Source organism: Anser cygnoides, chromosome 29, assembly GCF_040182565.1.
Source record: "Anser cygnoides isolate HZ-2024a breed goose chromosome 29, Taihu_goose_T2T_genome, whole genome shotgun sequence".
Lineage (NCBI taxonomy): Eukaryota > Metazoa > Chordata > Aves > Anseriformes > Anatidae > Anser > Anser cygnoides.
Window position 1 is genome coordinate 719,595 of NC_089901.1, and position 22,986 is coordinate 742,580.

At 58.7% G+C, this 22,986-nt stretch overlaps 1 protein-coding gene across 1 annotated transcript; it reads left to right on the forward strand.

Annotated features, from left to right (window-relative positions):
• The first annotated feature begins 19,012 nt into the window (after nucleotides 1–19,012).
• Nucleotides 19,013–20,082, forward strand: LOC136787348 (olfactory receptor 14J1-like). The gene has a single exon (XM_066984528.1). It carries the CDS (start codon nucleotides 19,013–19,015, stop codon nucleotides 19,946–19,948), a length of 936 nt encoding a protein of 311 aa, XP_066840629.1. The 3' UTR covers nucleotides 19,949–20,082.
• The last annotated feature ends 2,904 nt before the right edge of the window (nucleotides 20,083–22,986 follow it).

Consider the following 22,986-nt stretch of genomic DNA (forward strand, 5'->3'; position numbering starts at 1 on the left):
TGAACTCTCTGGCCTCACTGCACTGCATCCCCAGTGGTGCCAGTGCACTCTCTCGACTCACTGCACTAAAGCCCCAGAGGTGCCAGTACACTCTCTGGACTCACTGTACTGCATCCCCAGTGGTACCAGTGCACTCTCTGGACTCACTGCACTGCATCCCCAGTGGTGCCAGTGCAGTCTCTGGACTCACTGCACTGCATCACCAGTGGTGCCAGTGCACTCTCTGCACTCACTGCACTGCATCCCCAGTGGTGCCAGTGCACTCTCTGGACTCACCGAGGTGCATCCCCAGTGGTGCCAGTGCACTCACTGGACTCACTGCAGTGCAGCCCCTGAGGTGCCAGTGCAGTCTCTGGACTCACTGCAGTGCATCCCCCGTGCTGCCACTGCACTCTCTGGACTCACTGCACTGCATCCCCAGTGGTGCCAGTGCAATCTTTGGACTCACTGCAGTGCAGCTCCAGTGCTGCCAGTGCAGTCTCTGGACTCACTGCACTGCATCCCGAGTGTTCCCAGTGCACTCTCTGTACTCACTGCACTGCATCTCCAGTGGTTCCAGTGCACTCTCTGGACTCACTGCAGTGCAGCCCCTGAGGTGCCAGTGCAGTCTCTGGACTCACTGCAGTGCATCCCCCGTGCTGCCACTGCACTCTCTGGACTCTCTACACTGCATCCCCAGTGGTGCTAGTGCAATCTCAGGACTCACTGCAGTGCAGCTCCAGTTGGTGCCAGTGCACTCTCTGGACTCACTGCACTGCATCCCCAGTGGTGCCAGTGCACTCTCTGGACTCACTGCACTGCATCCCCAGTGGTGCCAGTGCACTCTCTGGACTCACTGCAGTGCATCCCCAGTGGTGCCAGTGCACTCTCTAGACTCACTGCACTGCATCCCTATTGGTGCCAGTGGACTATCTGGACTCACTGCAGTGCATCCCCAGTGGTGCCAGTGCACTCTCTGAGTCACTGCACTGCATTCCCAGTGGTGCCAGTGCACTCTCTGGACTCACTGCAGTGCATCCCTAGTGGTGCCAGTGCAGTCTCTGGACTCACTGCACTGCATCCCCAGTGGTGCCAGTGCACTCTCTGGACTCACTGCACTGCATCCCCAAGGTGCCAGTGCACTCTCTGGACTCAACTGCACTGCATCCCCAGTGGTGCCAGTGCACTCTCTGGACTCACTGCACTGCATCCCCAGTGGTGCCAATGCACTCTCTGGACTCACTGCACTGCATCCCCAGTGGTACCATTGCACTCTCTGGACTCACTGCACTTCATCCCCAGTGGTGCCAGTGCACTCTCTGGAGTCACTGCACTGCATCCCCATTGGTGCCAGTGCACTCTCTGGACTCACTGCACTGCATCCCCAGTGGTGCCAATGCACTCTCTGGAGGCACTGCACTGCATCCCCAAGGTGCCAGTGCACTCTCTGGACTCACTGCAGTGCATCCCCAGTGGTGCCAGTGCACTCTTAAGAGTCACTGCAGTGCATCCCCAGTGGTGCCAGTGCACTCTCTGCACTCACTGCACTGCATCCCCAGTGGTGCCAGTGCACTCTCTGGACTCACTGCACTGCATCCCCAGGGGTGCCTGTGCAGTCTCTGGACTCACTGCAGTGCATCCCCAGTGATGCCAGTGCACTCTCTGCACTCACTGCACTGCATCCCGAGTGTTCCCAGTGCACTCTCTGTACTCACTGCAGTGCATCCCCAGTGGTGCCAGTGCACTCTCTGGACTCTCTACACTGCATCCCCAGTGGTGCTAGTGCACTCTCTGGACTCACTGCAGTTCAGCTCCAGTTGGTGCCAGTGCAGTCTCCGGACTCACTGCACTGCATCCCCAGTGGTGCCAGTGCACTCTCTGGACTCACTGCACTGCATCACCAGTGGTGCCAGTGCACTCTCTGGACTCACTGCAGTGCAGCTCCAGTTGGTGCCAGTGCAGTCTCCGGACTCACTGCACTGCATCCCCAGTGGTGCCAGTGCACTCTCTGGACTCACTGCACTGCATCACCAGTGGTGCCAGTGCACTCTCTGGACTCACTGCACTGCATCCCCAGTGGTGCCAGTGCACTCTCTGGACTCACTGCACTGCATCCCCAGTGGTGCCACTGCACTCTCTGGACTCACTGCAGTGCATCCCCAGTGGTGCCAGTGCACTCTCTGGAGTCATCGCAGTGCATCCCCATAGGTGCCAGTGCACTCTCTGGAGTCACCGGGGTGCATCCCCAGTGGTGCCAGTGCACTGTCTGGAGTTACCGGGGTGCATCCCCAGTGGTGCCAGTGCACTCTCCGAAGTCACCGCAGTGCATTCCCAGTGGTGCCAGTGCACTCTCTGGAGTCATCGCAGTGCATCCCCAGTGGTGCCAGTGCACTCTCTGGAGTCATCGCAGTGCATCCCCATAGGTGCCAGTGCACTGTCTGGAGTCACCGGGGTGCGTCCCAAGTGGTGCCAGTGCACTGTCTGGAGTCACCGGGGTGCATCCCCAGTGGTGCCAGTGCAGTCTCCTGAGTCACCGGGGTGCATCCCCAGTGGTGCCAGTGCACTCTCTGGAGTCACCGCAGTGCATCCCCAGTCGTGCCAGTGCACTCTCTGGAGTCACCGCGGTGCATCCCCAGTCCTGCAAGTGCACTCTCTGTAGTCACTGCAGTGCATCCCCAGTGGTGCCAGTGCACTCTCTGGACTCACTGGGGTGCATCCCCAGTGGTGCCAGGGCACTCTCTGGACTCACCGGGGTGCATCCCCAGTGGTGCCAGTGCACTCTCTGGAGTCACCAGGGTGCATCCCCAGTGGTGCCAGTGCACTCTTTGGACTCACCGGGGTGCTTCCCCAGTGGAGCCAGGGCACTCTCTGGAGTCACCGCAGTGCATCCCCAGTGGAGCCAGGGCACTCTCTGGAGTCACCGGGGTGCATGCCCACTGGTGCTAGTGCCCTCTCTGGATTCACTGGATTGCATTACCACTGGTGCCAGTGCACTCTCTGAAGTCACCGCAGTGCGTCCCCAGTGGTGCCAGTGCACTCTCTGGAGTCACTGGAGTACATCCCCAGTGGAGCCAGTGCACTCTCTGGAGTCACCGCACTGCATCCCCAGTGGTGCCAGTGCACTCTCAGGAGTCACCGCAGTGCATCCCCTGTGGTGCCAGTGCACTCTCGGTTGTCAAACGGGGTGCATCCCCAGTGGTGCCAGTGCACTGTCTGGAGTCACCGCGGTGCATCTCCAGTGGTGCCAGTGCGCTCTCTGGACTCACCGGGGTGCATCCCCAGTGTTGCCAGTGTACTCTCTGGAGTCACCCGGGTGCATCCCCAGTGGTGCCAGTGCAATCTCTGGAGTCACCGCAGTGCATCCCCATTGGTGCCAGTGCACTCTCTGGAGTCACCGCAGTGCATCCCCAGTGGTGCCAGTGCACTAACTGGAGTCTCCGCAGTGCATCCCCAGAGGTGCCAGTGCACTCTCTGGAGTCACCGCGGTGCATCCCCAGTGGTGCCAGTGCACTCTCTGAAGTAACCGCAGTGCATCCCCAGTGGTGCAAGTGGACTCTCTGGAGTCACCGCAGTGCATCCCCAGTGGTGCAAGTGGACTCTCTAGAGTTACCGGGGTGGGTGTCCCGTGGTGCCAGTGGACTCTCTGGAGTCACGGGTGTGGGTCCCCCGTGGTGCAAGTGGACTCTCTGGAATCACCGGGGTGGGTCCGCAGTGGTCCCAGTGGTTTCTCGTGGAGTCACGGGGGTGGGTCCCCAGTGGTGCTTGTGGACTCTCAGGAGTCACCGGGGTGGTTCCCCAGTGGTGCCAGTAGACTCTCTGGAGTCTCTGGGCCGGGTCCCCAGTGGTGCAAGTGGACTCTCTGGAGTCACTGGGATGCGTCCCCCATGGTGCCAGTGGACTCTCTGGAGTCTCCGGGGTGGGTCCCCAGTGCTGCCAGTGGACTCTCTGGAGTCTCCGGGGTAGGTCCCAAGTGCTGCCAGTGGACTCTCTGGAGTCACCGGGGTGGGTCCCCAGTGGTGCCAGGGCACTCTCTGGAGTCACCGCAGTGCATCCCCAGTGGTGCCAGGGCACTCTCTGGAGTCACCGGGGTGCATCCCCAGTGGTGCCAGGGCACTCTCTGGAGTCACCGCAGTGCATCCCCAGTGGTGCCAGTGCCCTGTCTGGAGTCACCGCAGTGCATCCCCAGTGGTGTCAGTGCACTCTCAGGAGTCACCGCAGTGCATCACCAGTGGTGCCAGTGCAGTCTCTGGAGTCACCGGGGTGCATCCCCAGTGGTGCCAGGGCACTCTCTGGACTCACCGAGGTGCATCCACAGTGGTGCCAGTGCACTCTCTGGAGTCTCCCGGGTGCATCCCCAGTGGTGCCAGTGCACTCTCTGGACTCACCCGGGTGCATCCCCAGTGGTGCCAGTGCACTCTCTGGAGTCACCGCGGTGCATCTCCAGTGGTGCCAGTGCACTCTCTGGAGTCACCGGGGTGCATCCCCAGTGGTGCCAGGGCACTCTCTGTAGTCACAAGGGTGCATCCCCAGTGGTGCCAGTGCACTCTCTGGACTCACCAGGGTGCATTCCCAGTGGTACCAGTGCACTCTCTGGAGTCACCGCGGTGCATCCCCAGTGGTGCCAGTGCACTCTCTGGAATCACCCGGGTGCATCCCCAGTGGTGCCAGTGCACTCTCTGGAGTCACCGCAGTGCATCCCCAGTGGTGCCAGTGCACTCTCTAGAGTCAATGGAGTGCATCCCCAGTGGTGCCAGTGCACTCTCTGAAGTCACCGCAGTGCGTCCCCAGTGGTGCCAGTGCACTCTCTGGAGTCACCGCAGTGCATCCCCAGTGGTGCCAGTGCCCTGTCTGGAGTCACCGCAGTGCATCCCCAGTGGTGCCAGTGCACTCTCTGTAGTCATGGGTGCATCCCCAGTGGTGCCAGTGCACTCTCTGGACTCACCGGGGTGCATCCCCAGTGGTACCAGTGCACTCTCTGGAGTCAAAGCGGTGCACCTCCAGTGGTGCCAGTGCACTCTCTGTACTCAAGCCGGGTGCATCCCTAGTGGTGCCAGTGCACTCTCTGGAGTCACCGCCGTGCATCCCCAGTGGTGTCAGTGCACTCTCTGGACTCACCGGGGTGCATCCCCAGTGGTGCCAGTCCACTCTCTGGACTCACCGGGGTGCATCCCCAGTGGTGCCTGTGCACTCTCTGGAGTCACCGGAGTGCATCCCCAGAAGTGCCAGTGCACTCTCTGGAGTCACCGGAGTGCATCCCCAGTGGTGCCAGTGCACTCTCTGGAGTCACCGGGGTGGGTCCCCACTGGTGCCAGTGGACACTCAGGAGTCACCGGAGTGGGTCCCCCGTGGCGCCAGTGGACTCTCTGGAGTCCCCGGGGTGGGTCCCCAGTGGTGGAAGTGGACTGTCTGGAGTCACCGGGGTGGGTGTCCCGTGGTGCCAGTGGACTCTCTGGAATCACCGGGGTGGGTCCCCAGTTGTGCCACTGGACTCTCGGGAATCGCTGGGGTGGGTCCGCAGTAGTGCCAGTGGACTCTCTGGAGTCACTGCAGTGCATCCCCAGTGCTGCCAGTGCACTCTCTGGAGTCACCGCAGTGCATCCCCAGTGGTGCCAGTGCACTCTCTGGCGTCACTGGACTGCATCCCCAGTGTTTCCACTGGACTCTATGGAGTCACCGCAGTGCATCCCCAGTGGTGCCAGTGCAGTCTCTGGAGTCACCGGGGTGCATCCCCTGTGGTGCCAGTGCACTCTCTGGAGTCACCGTGGTGCATCCCCAGTGGTGCCAGTGCACTCTCTGGAGTCACCGGGGTGCATCACGAGTGCTGCCAGTGCACTCTCTGGATTCACCGGGGCGCATCCCCAGTGGTTCCAGTGCACTCTCTGGAGTCACCGGGGTTGGTCTCCTGTGGTGCAAGTGGACTCTCTGGAGACACCAGGTTAGGTCCCCAGTGGTGCCCTGGACTCTCTGGAGTCACCGGGGTGGGTCTCCAGTGGTGGCAGTGCAGTCTCTGGAGTCACTGCAGTGCATCCCCAGTCGTACCAGTGCACTCTCTGGACTCACTGCAGTGCATCCCCAGTGGTGCCAGTGCAGTCTATGGAGTCTCCGTTGTGCATCCCCAGTGGTGCCAGTGCACTCTCTGGAGTCACCGGGGTACATCCCCAGTGGTGCCAGGGCACTCACTGGAATCACCGGGGTGCATCCGCAGTGGTGCCAGTGCACTCTCTGGAGTCACCGGGGTGCATCCCCAGTGGTGCCAGTGCACTCTCTGGAGTCACTGCAGTGCATCCCCAGTGGTGCCAGTGTACTCTCTGGACTCACCGGGGTGCATCCCCAGTGGTGCCAGGGCACTCTCTGGAGTCACCGGGGTGCATCCCCAGTGGTGCCAGTGCACTCTCTGGAGTCACCGGGGTGCATCCCCAGTGGTGCCAGTGCACTCTCTGGACTCACCGGGGTGCACCCCCAGTGGTGCCAGGGCACTCTCTGGAGTCACCGGGGTGCACCCCCAGTGGTGCCAGTGCACTCTCTGGAGTCACCGGGGTGCATCCCCAGTGGTGCAAGTGCACTCTCTGGAGTCACTGCAGGGAATCCCTAGTGGTGCCAGTGCACTCTCTGGAGTCACCGGAGTGCATCCCCAGTGGTGCCAGGGCACTCTCTGGAGTCACCGGAGTGCATACTCAGCGGTGCCAGTGCACTCTGTGGAGTCACCGGGGTGCATCCCCAGTGGTGCCAGTGGACTCTCTGGAGTCTCCGTGCTGGGTTCCCTAGTTGTGCCACTGGACTCTCTGGAATCACGGGGGTGGGTCCCCAGTTGTGCAACTGGACTCTCGGGAATCGCTGCGGTGGGTCTGCAGTAGTACCTGTGGACTCTCTGGAGTCACTGGACTGCATCCCCAGTGGTGTCAGTGGACTCTCTGGAGTCACTGTAGTGCATCCCCAGTGCTACCAGTGCACTCTCTGGAATCACCGCAGTGCATCCCCAGTGGTGCCAGTGCACTGTCTGGCGTCACTGGACTGCATCTCCAATGTTTCCACTGGACTTTCTGGAGTCACCGCAGTGCATCCCCAGTGGTGCCAGTTTACTCTCTGGAGTCACCGGAGTGCATCCCCAGTGGTGCTAGTGCACTCTATGGAGTCATCGCAGTGCATCCCCAGTGGTGCAAGTGCACTCACTGGAGTCACCGGGGTGCATCCCCAGTGGTGCCAGTGCACTCTCTGGAGCCACCTCAGTGCATCCCCAGTGGTGCCAGTGCACTCTCTGGACTCACCGGGGTGCATCCCCAGTGGTGCCAGGGCACTGTCTGGAGTCACCAGGGTGCATCCCCAGTGGTGCCAGTGCACTCTCTGGAGTCACCAGGGTGCATGCCCAGTGGTGCAAGTGCACTCTCTGGAGTCACCGGGGTGCATCCCCAGTGGTGCCAGTGCACTGTCTGGAGTCACCGCAGTGCATTCCCAGTGGTGCCAGTGGACTCTCTGGAGTCACTGGGGTGCATCCCCAGTGGTGCCAGTGCACTCTCTGGAGTCACTGAAGGGAATCCCTAGTGGTGCCAGTGCACTCTCTGGAGTCACCAGAGTGCATCCCCAGTGGTGCCAGTGGACTCTCTGGAGTCACCGGGGTGGGTCCCCTGTGGTGCCAGGGCACTCTCTGGAGTCACTGGACTGCATCCCCAGTGGTGCCAGTGCACTGTCTGGAGTCACCGCAGTGCATTCCCAGTGGTGCCAGTGCACTCTCTGGAGTCACCGCAGTGCGTCCCCAGTGGTGCCAGTACACTCTCTGGAGTTACTGGGGTGCATCCCCAGTGGTGCCAGTGCAGTCTCCGGAGTCACCGGGGTGCATCCCCAGTGGTGCCAGTGCACTCTCTGGAGTCACTGCGGTGCAACCCCACTGGTGCAAGTGGACTCTCTGTACTCACAGGGGTGCATCCCCAGAGGTGCCAGTGCACTCTCTGGAGTCACCGTGTTGCATCCCCAGTGGTGCCAGGGCACTCTCTGGAGTCACCGGAGTGCATCCCCAGTGGTGCCAGTGCACTCTCTGGAGTCACCGGGGTGCATCCCCAGTGGTGCCAGTGCACTCTCTGGAGTCACTGAAGTGCATCACCAGTGGTGCCAGTGCACTCTCTGGAGTCACTGGAGTGCATCCCCAGTGGTGCCAGTGCACTCTCTGGAGTCACTGGAGTGCATCCCCAGCGGTGCCAGTGCACTCTGTGGAGTCACCGCAGTGCATCCCCAGTGGTGCCAGTGCACTCTCTGGAGTCACCGGGGTGTGTCCCCACTGGTGCCAGTGGTCTCTCTGAAGTCACGGGCGTGGGTCCCCCATGGTGCCAGTGCACTCTCAGGAATCACAGGGGTGGGTCCCCAGTTGTGCCAGTGGATTCTCGGGAGTCACCGGGGTGGGTCCCCCGTGGTTCCAGTGTACTCTCTGGAGTCACCAGGGTGGGTCCCCTGTGCTGCAAGTGTACTCTCTGGAGTCACCGGGCTGTGTCCCCCGTGGTGCAAGTGGACTCTGTGGAGTGACCGGTGTGGGTCCCCAGTGGTGCCAGTGGACTGTCTCGAGAAACCTGGGTGGGTCCACAGTTGTGCCACTCGAGTGTCGGGAGTCACGAGTGTGGCTCCCCAGTGGTGCCAGTGGACTCTATGGAGTCACCGGGGTGGGTCCCCAGTGGTGCCAGTGGAGTCTCGGGAGTCACCGGGGTGGGTCCCCCATTGTGCCACTGGACTCTCGGGCATCACCAGGGTGGGTCCCCAGTGGTGCAAGTGGACTCTCTGGAGTCACCGGGATGGGTCCCCAGTGGTGCCAGTGGACTCTCGGGAGTCAACAGGGTGGGTGCCCCGTGGTGCCAGTGGACTCTCTGGAGTCACCGGGCTGTGTCCCCCGTGGTGCAAGTGGATTCTGTGGAGTCTCCGCGGTGGGTCCCCAGTGGTGCAAGTGGACTCTCTGGAGTCACCGGTGTGGGTCCCCAGTGGTGCCAGTGGACTGTCTCGAGAAACCTGGGTGGGTCCCCCGTTGTGCCACTCGAATCTCGGGAGTCACGAGTGTGGCTCTCCAGTGGTGCCAGTGGACTCTCTGGAGTCACCGGGGTGGGTCCCCAGTGGTACCAGTGGAGTCTCGGGAGTCGCCGGGGTGGTTCCCAGTTGTGCCACTGGACTCTCGGGAGTCACCGGGGTGGGTCCCCAGTAGTGCAAGTGGACTCTCTGGAGTCACCCGTGTGGGTCCCCTGTGGTGCTAGTGGACTCTCTGGAGTCTCCGGGGTGGGTCCTCGGGGGCGCCCGTAGGCCCGTAGCTGATCACAGGGTTTAGTCCTCGGGGCCGCATAGGGGCCAGCCGGGAGTCACTGGGGTGGGTCCTCGGCGGTGCCAGGGGTCCCGCCAGGAGTCATTGGGGTGGGTCCTCGGGGCTGCCCGGGTTCCCGCCAGGAGTCACCGCAGTGGGTCGTCCGGGGTGCCCGGGGTCCCACCAGGAGTCACCGGGGTGGGTCCTCACGGGTGAACGGTGTCCCTCCGGGAGTCAGTGGGGTGAGTCCTCAAGGGTGCCCGGGGTCTCGCCGAGAGTCACGGGGTGTGTCCCCAGGGGTGCCCGTGGACCTGCTGGGAGTCACCGCGGTGGGTCCTCAGGGATGCCTGGGGTCCCGCCGGGAGTAACCGCGGTGGGTCCGCCGGGGTGCCCAGGGTCCTGCCAGGAGTCACCGGGGTGGGTCCTCGGGGGTACCCGGGGTCCCGCCGGGAGTTCACTGCGGTGGGTCCTCGGGGGTGCCCGTGGATCCGCTGGGAGTCACTGGGTGGGTCCTCGGGTGTTCCCGTGGTCCCACCAGGAGTCACCGGGGTGGGTCCCCGGGGGTGCCAGGGATCCCGCTGGGAGTCACCGGGGTGTGTCCTCCAGGGTGCCCGTGGACCTGCTGGGAGTCACAGGGGCCCGCCAGGGGTCACCAGGGTAGGTCTTCCGTGGAGCCTGGGGGCCTGCCGGGATTATGGGGATGGGTCCTCAGGGCCACCGGTGGCCCGCAGGGGGTCACCGGGATGGGTCCTCAGGGGCGCCCAAGGGTCACGCCGGGGTTCAGAAGGGTGTGTCCTCCGGGGCGCCCAGGGGACTGCCGCGGGTCACCGGTGTGGGTCCTCCTGGGCGCCTGGGGCCCGACAGGGGTCACCAGGGTGGGTCCTCGGGGGCGCCCAGGGGCCCGTCAGAGGTCACCGGAGTGGGTCCTCGGGGGCACCCGGGGGCCCTCTGGGGGTCACCGGGGTGGGTCCTCTGGGGCGCCCGGGGGACCGCCGTGGGTCACCAGGGTGGGTCTTCCGGGGCTCCTGGGGGCCTCTAGGGGGTCACCAGGGTGGTTCCTCAGGGGCACCCGGCAGCCTGCCGGGGGTCAAAGGTTTGGGTCCTCGGGGGCGCTCAGGGGCCTCTAGGGTGTCACCGCGGTGGGTCTTCCGGGGAGCCTGGGGGCCTCTAGGGTGTCACTGGGGGCGGTCCTCGGGGGTGCCCGGGGGCCTGCTGGGAGTCACCAGGCTGGGTCCTCGGGGGCGCTCAGGGCCCTGCCTGGGGTCACCAGGGTGGGTCCTGGGGGGCGCTCAGGGGCCTGCCGGGGGTCACCGAGGTGGATCCTCGGGGGCGCCTGGGGGCCTCTAGGGGGTCACCGGGATGGGTCCTCCTGGGCGCCCGGGGACTCGCCGCGCATCACCTGTTCGGGTCCTCTGGGGCGCCTAGGGGCCTCTAGGAGGTCACCTGGGTGTGTCCTACGGGGCGCCCAGGGGCCTGCCGAGGGTCACGGGGGTGGGTCCTCCAAGGCGCACTGGGGCCCGCCGGGGTCACCAGTTTCGGTATTCCAGGGCGCCCAGGGGCCCGCCGTGGTTCAGCGGGGTGGGTCCTCGGGGGCACGCGGGGGCCCACCAGGGGACACCGGGGTGGGTCCTCCAGGGCGCACAGGGGCCCGCCGGGGGTCACCGGGGTGGGTCCTCGGGGGCGCCCGGGGTCCCGCCGGGAGTCACCGCAGTGGGTCCTTCGGGGTGTCCGGGGTCCCACTGGGAGTCACTAGGGTGGGTCCTCGGTGGTGCCCGGGGTCCCGCCGGGAGTCATCAGGGTGGGTCCCCGGGGGTGCCAGGGATCCCGCTGGGAGTCACTGGGATGGGTCCTCCTGGGCGCCCGGGGACTCGCCGCGCATCACCTGTTCGGGTCCTCTGGGGCACCTAGGGGCCTCTAGGAGGTCACCTGGGTGTGTCCTACGGGGCGCCCAGGGGCCTGCCGAGGGTCACGGGGGTGGGTCCTCCAAGGCACACTGGGGCCCGCCGGGGTCACCAGTTTCGGTATTCCAGGGCGCCCGGGGGCCCACCAGGGGTCACCGGGGTGGGTCCTCCAGGGCGCACAGGGGCCCCCCGCGGGTCACCTGGCTGGGTCCTCGGGGGCGCCCGGAGGCCTGCCGGGGGTCACCAAGGTGGGTCCTCGGGGGCACCCTTGGGGCCGCCAGGGGTGACCTGCGTGGGTCCTCAGGGGCGTCCGGGGGCCCGCCGGGGGTTCCCTGGTTCTGTCCTCGGGGGCGCCCGGGGGCCTGCCAGGAGTCACTGGGCTGGGTCCTCGGGGGCGCTCAGGGGCCTGCCGGGGGTCACCGGGGTGGGTCCTCGGGGGTGCCTGGGGGTCTCTAGGGGGTCACTGGTGTGGGTCCTCCGAGGCACCCAGGGGCCTGCCGGTGGTCACCGGTGTTATAAATTACTCTTTTAGCCAGAAAGAATTAGTTTATTGAGTAAGTGATCAGCAAGCAAAACAACGCTGGGCGGCCAGGGAGTCCATGCTCCTCCAAACGGCGCGCCCTCCCCCTTTCGCAGTCCCTTTTTATCATCGGGTTCTTCTGAAGTTACGTGGCCCCTTTCTAGTACTGCGGCAGCGTCGATTGTTGCTAGGGGGTCGTCTCTGTCCCTCTGGTGGTCGCGCGGATGAAGGCAGTAGTCTTCCTCTGCTTAGTTTGCAGCGTTTCTCCTCCTTATTTGGTCATGTTAGTTTTTCTTAAGATAGGGCAGTGGGTTATCGGGTTGGCAATTGTACTGTTTACACAAAGTTCTTTCAACCGTATATCCGAGAAATCAACAAGCAGGATGTCTCAAGGTTCTTACCGCCGCTTGAGCAACTCCTTTTGTTCCCTTCTTAATATAGCTATGAAAAATAAAGAACAAACATTTCTTATACATCACAACTAGGGTGGGTCCTCCAAGGCACACTGTGGCCCGCCAGGGGTCACCAGTTTGGGTATTCCGGGCCGCCCGGGGGCCCGCCGTGGTTCACCGGGGTGGGTCCTCGGGGGTGCCCGGGGGCCTGCTGGGGGTCACCGGGGTGGGTCCTCGGAGGCGCCGGGGGCCCGCCGGGGGTCACCGGGGTGGGTCCTCCGGGGCACCAAGGGGCCTGCCAGAGGTCACTGGGGTGGGTCCTCCTGGGCGCCCGGGGACTTGCCAGGCATCACCTGTTTGGGTCCTCTGGGGCACCTAGGGACCTCTAGGGGGTCACCTGGGTGTGTCCTCTGGGGCACCCAGGGGCCTACCAGGGGTCACGGGGGTGGGTCCTCCAAGGCGCACTGGGGACCGCCTTGGGTCACCAGTTTGAGTATTCTGGGGTGCCTAGGGGCCCGCAGTGGTTCGCCGGGGTGGGTCCTCGGGGGCGCCTGGGGGCTCAATGGGGGTCACCAGGTTGGGTCCTCTGGGGCGCCTGGGAGCTCGCAGGGGTTCTGCGGGGTGGGTTCTCGGGGGCACCTGGGGGCTCAATGGGGGTCGCCAGCGTGGGTCTTTGGGAGCGCCCAGGGGCCTGCCGAGGGTCGCCGGGGTGGGTCCTCGGGGGCGCCCGGGGGCCTCTAGAGGGTCACTGGGGTAGGTCCTCGGGGGCGCCCAGGGGCCTGCCGGTGGTCACCGGGGTGGGTCTTCTGGGGCGCCCAGGGGTGTCTAGGGGGTCACCGGGGTGGGTCATCGGGGGCACCCTGGGGCCCGCCGGGGGTTGCCAGGGTGGGTCCTCGGAGGCACCCAGGGGCCTGATGGGGGTCACCGGGGTGGGTCCTCCAAGGCGCCCAAGGGCCTCTAGGTGGTCTTCGGGGTGGGTCCTCCGGGGCGCCCAGGAGCCCGCCGGGGGTCACCAGGGTGGGTCCTCTGGGGCGCCCAGGGGCCCACTGGGGGTCACCGGGGGCTCTCTATATTAGAGAGTGTTTTGATGTTGTGGAACTTGACTTTGGGAATGATAAGGTTGAGTGCCTATGGTTTAGGATCAGTGGGAAGTCCAACAAGGCAAGCCTCCTGGTGGGGTTCTGTTATAGACCTCCATACCAGGATCGGGAGACTGATGAGGAGTTATACAGGCAGCTGGTAGAAGTTGTGAAATCGTCAGCGCTTGTTCTTGTGGGGGGCTTCAACTTCCCATACATATCCTGGAAGCACAATGCAGCCCAGAGAAAGCAGTCTAGGAGGTTTCTGGAGAGCGTGGAAGATAGCTTCCTGATACGGCTGGTTAGTGAGCCTAGCAGGGGCGGAGCCCCACTAGACCTTCTGTTCACAAACAGAGAAGGGCTGGTGGGAGATGTGGTTGTTGGGAGCTGTCTTGTTCAGAGTGACCACAAAATGTTAGTGTTCTCTATTCTTGGTGAAGTCAGGAGGGGGATCAGTAGAACCGCTGTCTTGGAATTCCAGAGGGCTGACTTTGAGCTGTTCACGACACTGGTTGGCAGAGTCCCTTGGGAGGTGGTTCTGAAGGGCAGAGTCCAGGAAGGCTGGGCACTCTTCAAGAAGGAAATCTTAATGGCTCAGGGGCGGTCTGTCCCCACGTGCCCAAAGACAAGCCAGCGCGGAAGAAGACCGGCCTGGCTGAACAGAGAGTTGTGGCTTGAGCTTAGGAGAAAAAAGAGGGTTTATCATCTTTGGGAAAGAGGGCGGGCCACTCAGGAGGACTTTAAGGATGTTGTGAGGCTGTGCAGGGACAAAATTCGAAAGGCCAAAGCTCATCTGGAGCTCAATCTGGCTACTGCCATTAAAGATAACATAAAATGTTTTTATAAATACATCAACGCAAAAAGGAGGACTAAGGAGAATCTCCATCCTTTACTGGATGCAGGGGGAAACTTAGTTACAAGAGATGAGGAAAAGGCTGAGGTGCTTAATGCCTTCTTTGCCTCAGTCTTTAGTGGCAAAACCAGTTGTTCTCTGGATACTCAGTACCCTGAGCTGGTGGAAGGGGATGGGGAGCAGAACGTGGCCCTCATAATCCACGAGGAAATGGTTGGTGATCTGCTGCAGCACTTAGGTGTACGCAAGTCGATGGGGCCGGATGGGATCCACCCGAGGGTACTGAGAGAACTGGCGGAAGAGCTGGCCAAGCCGCTTTCCGTCATTTATTGGCAGTCCTGGCTATCAGGGGAGGTCCCAGTTGACTGGCGGCTAGCAAACGTGATGCCCATCTACAAGAAGGGCTGGAGGGTAGACCTGGGAAACTACAGGCCTGTTAGTTTGACCTCAGTGCCAGGGAAGCTCATGGAGCAGATTATCTTGAGTGTCATCACGCGGCACTTACAGGGCAACCAGGCGATCAGGCCCAGTCAACATGGGTTTATGAAAGGCAGGTCCTGCTTGACGAACCTGATCTCCTTCTATGACAAAGTGACACGCTTAGAGGATGAGGGAAAGGCTGTGGACGTGGTCTACCTTGATTTCAGTAAGGCCTTTGACACCGTTTCCCACAGCATTCTCCTCAAGAAACTGGCTGCTCATGGCTTGGACTGGCATATGCGTCGTTGGGTTAAAAACTTCCTGGATAGCTGGGCCCAAAGAGTTGTGGTGAATGGAGTCAAATCCAGTTGGAGGCCGGTCACTTGTGGCATCCCCCAGGGCTCAGTACTGGGGCCAGTCCTCTTAAATATCTTTATCGATTATCTGGATGAGGGGATCGAGTGCACCCTCAGTAAGTTTGCAGATAACACCAAGTTAGGTGCATGTGTCGATCTGCTCAAGGGTAGGAAGGCTCTGCAGGAGGATCTGGATGGGCTGGACCGACGGGCTGAGGCCAACTGAATGAAGTTCAACAAGGCCAAGTGCTGGGTCCTGCACCTGGGGCACAACAACCCCAAGCAGAGCTACAGGCTGGGAGATGAATGGTTGGAAAGCTGCCTGGCCGAGAAGGACCTGGGAGTATTGGTTGATAGGCAGCTGAATATGAGCCAGCAGTGTGCTCAGGTGGCCAAGAAGGCCAACAGCTTCCTGGCTTGCATAAGAAGCAGTGTGGCCAGCAGGGCTAGGGCAGTAATTGTCCCCCTGTACTCAGCTCTGGTGAGGCCGCACCTCGAGTACTGTGTTCAGTTTTGGGCCCCTCTCTACAAGAAGGACATGGAGGTGCTTGAGAGTCCAGAGGAGGGCAACGAAGCTGGTGAGGGGTCTGGAGAACAAGTCTTACGAGGAGTGGCTGAGGGAGCTGGGGTTTTTTAGCCTGGAGAAGAGGAGGCTCAGGGGAGACCTCATCGCTCTCTATAGGTACCTTAAAGGAGGCTGTAGAGAGGTGGGGGTTGGTCTATTCTCCCACGTGCCTGGTGACAGGACGAGGGGGAATGGGCTAAAGTTGCGCCAGGGGAGGTTTAGGTTGGATATTAGGAAGAACTTTACCGAAAGGGTTGTTAGGCATTGGAATGGGCTGCCCAGGGAAGTGGTTGAGTCACCATCTCTGGAGGTCTTTAAGAGATGTTTAGATGTTGAACTTAGTGATATGGTTTAGTGGAGGACTTGTTAGTGTTAGGTCAGAGGTTGGACTAGGTGATCTTGGAGGTCTCTTCCAACCTAGACGATTCTGTGATTCTGTAAAAAAGGGTAGATTTAGATTCGATACAAGAAATTCTTCACTATGAGAGTGGTAAGGCACTAGAAGAAGGTTGTCAGAGAAGCTGTGGAAGTGCCCCATCCCTAGAAGTGTTCAAGACCAGGTTTTATGGGACTTTGAGCAACCTGGTCTAGTGGAAGCTGTCCTGCCCATGGCAGGGGGGTTGGAATTAGGTAATCTCTAAGGTCCCTTCCAAGCCAAACCAATCTATGATTCTTTGAAAAAGAGCTTGGATGAGCCTTCTCAGGAGGGCTGTTAGGGGCTTCACACACACAGTGATGATGGTGTCATAGAAAACAGTGGCACTAGCGAGGGAAGAGGAGCAGGTAGATAAGGCCTTCTGCCTGCAGCAGACTCCAAGGTGGCAGATCTAAAGCACACACAGGATGCCCAACTGAGCAGGAAGGGGAAGACTGGATCTAGAAAGCACGTCATGAAAGTAAAGGTCTTGAGTGTCACAGTGTCACTGCGGGAGAGCTTCAGAAATGGGGCAAAATCACAGAAGGGGTCCACGAGACTGGGACCACAGCACTGTAGCTGGGAGAAGAATGAAATGGTTTCTGTGCATGAGAGAAATCCCTTGGGTTAAGGTACAGCTGCCTTCTGGAGTCAGACCTTCCACTTCACAAGCCTTGCAGAGAACAGGGATGGCATAAAGCCTAAGACTGACCGTAGGACATGGCCCCCAGCAGGAAGCACTCTGGTCATGCAGAAGGTGCAGATGATAGTGCTCCCACCTCTGTGAGCAAAGGGAGTGTTGTCCCCAGTCAGGAAGCTGGCCAGCATCTGGCACAGGGTGGTGGAGCTGTACAAGGTGTGGAAGGGGGACAAATCCCCAAAGAAGAAGGCCATGGACATCTGCAGGTGTTTGCTCCACATCCCAGTCACTGTACTGGTCATGCGAGAGAGGAAGAAGAGATGTGTCTAAGGGTTGAGGAACTTCCATATTGACAGGAGAGGAAACTCAGCCAACGATGTCATATTGTCCCATTCCCCTTTCTTCATGGAATACATTTTAGAGCATCCTGGTCTCCCTTCTCTGGTTAGGACACCAATGAGCAAGATGTTTCTTTCTCAGTTTGTAAAAGAAATGGTGAAGAAAGCTCAGACAGGTGAAATGATCCCTGCCTGTCGTGGCTGAGGTGTTCTGCCACGCCGTGGGAGAGGAATATGGTTTTAAGGGAGGGTGTCATTTGTACTCATGGTAGACATCCTCACTCTAATAGCAGAAATCATAATTCTAAAATCCATCTTCCCTTTGTTCAGAGAGGATCAGTTGGTGATGACTTCAGTCTGCTTCAGACACCACACCCCAGCAGAGACCCTGCTGCCCTCAGGAGCTGTCAGCCCTGAGGCCTTGGGGACACCTCGAGGGAGCCCAATGGCACAGAGCAAGCGATGCCATGGTCGGGTGCTGTGCTGCTGAGCTGGGCCGGGCTTCAGGGCCCAAGGGGAGCTCCTGGCAAGCGGGCAGCACTGCAGAGAGACAGCTCTGCCCAGGAGCAGCTCCTCTGCACAGCGTATCAGGGCTGGGGGCTCTGACCACAGGTGGCACGGGGAGAGAAGGGAAGGAGAGAGGGGTTGGAGGCAGTGAGGAACGCAACAAGAGAGGGCAGCGTGTGGCGGGACAGATCTGCAGACTGTTGAAACCGTGAGTCTCTAGCAGCACGGTGATGAAGACGAGGTTGCCAAAAGGGCACAGCTGGCACATCTGATGGCTGATAGAATCTGTCCATATGGCTCTTACTCTACTTGTAATGTGGAGTAGACAATGCTTTTTAGAGAATGACATTTATGAGGACGTAAGAGGAAGACTTAGGCTTGGTTGATTTCAAGGTGAAGGCTTTTATTTTTGTTTCTGTGTTTTCAGATTCCTGCACTGGATGTGAGGCAGGTTTCATGGCAATGGATTTTCAGGATTGTACAGGAGACTGAGACGCCAAGAGCATTGCAGTGAGGGATCAATGTCAACAATGAACTTCAAAAGTCCCTTCCCACACCCCAGCCCACAGACTGCAGCAACATCATCATTGTGGTCCTCTCAGGTTTTATCCTAGCTTATCTTTAGGAGCTGCAAACCCTCTGATGCCCCATGCCCTGTCTTTGGCAGGTGTCTGCCGGCTTGAGGTGAGCACAGATCATTTGTAATGAGGCAGAGCTGCAAGCAGAGGAGGGTCTGCTGAGTGCCCGTCTGTCCCTCTCTGGCCTTGCCTCCCCTGGCAGCAGCACGCTGCCATTCCTCCTGGCTTCTCCAGCTGGCCGTGCTGCTGTTATTCTTGATTCCAGGCTGGCTGGGGATGGAGGTTTCACATGCACATGGAGTGAGCTCTTGGTGTGCTTGGGGGAAGGGGAGTAGAGAGGCAGGGTGAGGGGTCTGTGGTTGTGCACTTTGAGCCTGGATTCCTTTGCTCCCAGCAGTGTCCAGGTGCCTTAGACACTGGAACAGCTACCACAGGGAAGTGGTCACAGCACTGAGGCTACCACAATTCCAGAAACTTTTGGACAACCCTCACAGGTGTATGGACCTACTTTTGGGTGCCTATATACAGATCCAGGGGTGGGATTTGAGGATCCTTCTGGGTCCCTTCCAGGTTGTGATATTCTACGTTTCTATGCGTCTATGAACCTCTGAGTGCAATGGTCCTGTATCTCAAATGTCATCTCAACTGCCAGCACAGCGCAGCTGTGACCAGCTGTGATGTACAGACTGGCTGTCCTCTCTAAAGAACACTCTGAATTAAAGGGGGAGTCCCTTTGCCTCTGAGGATCCACAGCTTTTCACTTGGAGTGCAGCAGAAATGCCCAGGATTTCTGCCTTAGGAAAAGTCCTCAGGATTGGGGTGGGCAGCTAGACAAAAAATACAAAAATAATTCCCCACAGCCTTGCTCTGCAGATGGGTGAGTTGTGAGAAACTATATGGAAAAGCTCTTTATTAGGAGGTGATTTGAATCTGATATTACCCCATGTTCCTCTTAACCTCTTGCTGTTGGGCAGGACTGACTCGTGTTGCTCACAGCAGAATCCCTTATTCACAGGGACATCCTCAGGCTGCATCAGTAAGGACGCATGAAAGGGACCTGCCAACTGTAATCCTGATAGAGAAGAATCATTACATTGGATTAATAGGGAAATGGAACAAGCTTTTCTCATATAAAACTTCTGTGCTTTTTTGCTGTTGTTGTTTTTTTGTTTCCCTGGGACAGAACCCCAAGCCAAGAACCATGCAGGTGCCCAACAGCAGCTCTGTGAGCGAGTTCCTCCTCCTGGCATTCACAGACACGCGCGAGCTGCAGCTCCTGCACTTCGGGCTCTTCCTAGGCATCTACCTGGCTGCCCTCCTGGGCAACGGCCTCATCCTCACCGCCGTAGCCTGCGACCACCGTCTCCACACCCCCATGTACTTCTTCCTCCTCAACCTCGCCCTCCTCGACCTGGGATGCATCTCCACCACTCTCCCCAAAGCCATGGCCAATGCCCTCTGGGACACCAGGGCCATTTCCTATCAAGGATGTGCTGCACAAGTCTTCTTTTCGATCTTCTTGGTTGTAGCAGAGTATTATCTCCTCACTGTCATGGCCTACGACCGCTACATTGCCATCTGCAAACCCCTGCACTACGGGAGCCTCCTGGGCAGCAGAGCTTGTGCCAAGATGGCAGCAGCTGCCTGGGGTAGTGGCTTTCTCCATGCTGTCCTGCACACGGCCAATACATTTTCCCTGCCACTCTGCCAAGGCAATTCTGTGGACCAATTCTTCTGTGAAATCCCCCACATCCTCAAGCTCTCCTGCTCAGATGACTACCTCAGGGAAGTCAGGGCACTTCTGTTTAATATTTCTTTAGTCTTTGTTTGTTTTGTTTTCATTGTGCTGTCCTATGTGCAGATCTTCAGGGCAGTGCTGAGGATCCCCTCTGAGCAGGGCCGGCACAAAGCCTTTTCCACATGCCTCCCTCACCTTGCTGTGGTCTCCCTGTTTGTCAGCACTGCCATGTTTGCCTATCTGAAGCCCCCCTCCATTTCCTCCCCATCCTTGGACATGGTGATGGCAGTTCTGTACTCCGTCGTGCCTCCAGCAGTGAACCCCCTCATCTACAGCATGAGGAACCAGGACCTGAAAAGCACATTGAAGAAACTGATTTTAGTGGTAATATTTACTTAGCAATAAATTGGCTCTCCCACTTTTCTAGTTTTACTCAAGTTAATATCAGGCAATTTGTGGCCTTTAGATGTAGCATTCTTTAAAATTCTGTTTGCAGATAAATGTTTGCTTTCATTCCTCTTTTCTAGGTGACTAGTCCTCTGTGTGACCCAGAGGTTTTCTCTAAATGTGTTTATTCCTAAATGACACCTGGCCTCTGTAGTGGCATCTTGTTAGTAAAATGAAGTTGCTCAGTGGTCAGGGCTCTTCTTCCCAAACTGGAGTGCAGAAGACACTCAGGGAATACCAGTCTCAAGGCCTCAGTCTTGTGCTTGGGTGCCACCTGGGCACAGGGGCATGAGGGGATGGGGTGCTGGGTGAGGGAATCAGGGATGGACTGAGTCGTCACTGGCAGTTTCCCAGTGCCCCTGGACACCCTGATCAGTCAAGAAGCAGCTTCCTGGAACTGTCTGACATGTCACAGGGCTGCTGGCATCAAGAAGGTATCAGGAGCCTCCAAGATATCCTAAGGGTTTTCTAGGGGATCCATTTGCCTTGTGTTGGGTGGGCAGTGAGTGGATTTTCACAGTAAAGCTAAGCCAAAGGATGCATGGGCTGATGGGAGCTCTGCAATGCCAGGACAGACAGCAAGGCCTCAGCACAAAGGTCTCAGAGGCCTTCAGTGAACAAGTGGAAAGGACCAAGACTGGCTGACCAGGCAAGGGCAGGGAGGTGGGGAGAGGTGAGCAAGGGATGGGCTGGGCTGGGCAGTGCGTGGCAGAGGGCAACAGCAGTGTCAGGGAGCGGTGGGAGCATGCAGGGGAGGGCTCCCAGCAGGGCTTGGTGCTGCAGAGCTAGGGCTGCGCAAAGGGAGCCCAGAGTCACAGGGGCAGGGGAGAGGAGGCCGCTCTGGGCCCTTGCTAGCCTGGGCAGAGCAGGAAGGGGGCCCAGGGCATTCGTCCCCTCACCCCAGCCTGCCAGGACCTGCAAGATGGTCATGGAGCGTCCAGGACCAGGCTCTGCACTGTGGCCACAAGCCCTGCCTGCCCTCCTCCTGCCATGCTCCATGCAGTGGCTGCAGCAGAGGGGACCCCCAGCCAGCCCTTGCATGGGGCTCTACCACCCATCTCACCCTGGCCCTATCCAGCGCCCTCCTTGCTGCTCTCTGATGCACGCCAGGACCTCCCAGTGTGTGCTGGCCAGAACATCTGCTGAGGGCCAGTGTGGCTGCTGCAGGGGCAGCGAGCTCAGCATGGCCCTTGCAGACCCCTGCCCTGGGCCTGCCTCTCCCCTTGTCCTTGGACCCGGCCTTGTCTCTGCTGGCAGGAGCACTCTTGGCATGCACTTTCTGGCCTCCCCTTGACTCCACACAGCTGCTGCCCACTCAGGCGGCTGGCACAAACATGTCCTCACAAGCAGCACCACCCCTTGGGCTGCTTCTCCTGGCCTCTCCCACCCCACTGCCTTGACTCCTTGTCTCTGCTGGGCCCCGTCTTCCACACCCAAATGTGTCCCTTGGCTGTCACCTCCCTCTCCTCTGCCTCATGGGGTGACAGAGCCAGGGTGGGATGGGTTACTTTATGTGATGCAGTTCTTGTGTAATCTGCATTGGTGATGGCACAAAGGGACAGTTCCTTCACCAGTAATCAACATCCTTCTTCATTTTAGGCCACAACTCAACATCCTTCACTGAGCTTCAAGTTTTTTTCTGTATCTTGTGGATGAACTGGATTAGGTCTCCTTGATTAGTCTGAGGCACAATGCAATGCCTTTTGCCTTCTGCCAATACAGCACAATGCCTATGACTTTCCCTTACTCTGTGCATTGACCAGATGGGTCATCTCACATTTTTCACTTTCATACCCATAGTTGGAAGGGGACGATTTCCCAAAGTGGGGCAAGCTGATGGGTTCTGTCTCAGCTCTTTCAAGTGTCCTGTTCTTGAGTCTTGCAGCCTGAATTTGCCACAGATGACCCAGGAGGGTAAATGGATGTTCAGCTGTCTAGTAGGAACAAAGGAGAGTATCTTGGGTTCCCAATGGCCTTTTCAACTTTGGGTCAGTCTCAGGAATTCACTGAAAGAGGGGTTTTGTCCTTGAAGGGGTTTTGTGTGCCGGGCTGGACTGTAGTTGCAGGGATAAAGAGCACTGCTGGCAGTGGAGTTTCCCTGGGAACTCCATCTACCTCCCCCTGAATCCCCGCAAAGGTTCTGGTCTCCTGCAGGTCCTTTCTGATAGCTGCAAATCCAGGGAAGTACCTCAGATGGGGTCTCTGGTGGTTTTGCTTGATTGTTTATTGTCAGACAGCAAAGCTCTGCCTCAATACCCAGTAATTTCATGAGTACTTAACTAATAGAGCAATTACTCATCACTTCAAATGATTCAATCCCTTCCATAAAATGTCAGACAGCGTAGTTTCTACCATGAAGAAATGTGAATTTTCAGGATGTATATTCATCACAGGAGAAGAAATACTGATGTTCACATGTACTTGCATTGTCCTCCCGTAGTGTATCATGATGTACTCCCTCATCTACCAGGTATGTTCACAAGTTTTGATTAAACTGACAATGCTGAATATAGCTTTTCCAGCTGCCCGTCTGGACCTATGCAATTCCTGTTGTTCTGGTTTGCCCTCCCCTTATTCTTTGATCATTCAGACCACTCTCACCAACACAGTTGCTGCTTTGAGATTCAGGTAGAAGCAGCCCAGCTTGCTCATCTATCAGCAATATGTATTTTTTTTCTTTAGCAAGAACCTCATACTTTATCATTGAATTCATATTGTATGGATCGATACTAACACTATAGTTCATAATTTCATATCTATCAGTATAAAATACTTCTTGTACATTCAATCTTTTGGGAAGGTAAACCTCAGAGAAGGAATAGAAGATGAGGAGCTTGTTTTTTTTCTTATTATTATTTCTTTATTTTTTTGAAAATTTATGCATGTTTTGCTGGTCTTTGGTTGGAAATAGGAAAAACCCTTCCACACCTGTGTTCATCCATGTCTCTTAGTAAAGCAGGTGGGAGCTGAGGAAATGGAGCTGTAACGTC

Excerpts from the sequence above, each read along its gene's own strand:
- LOC136787348 (XM_066984528.1), top strand. The coding sequence starts at position 19,013 with ATGCAGGTGCCCAACAGCAGCTCTGTGAGCGAGTTCCTCCTCCTGGCA.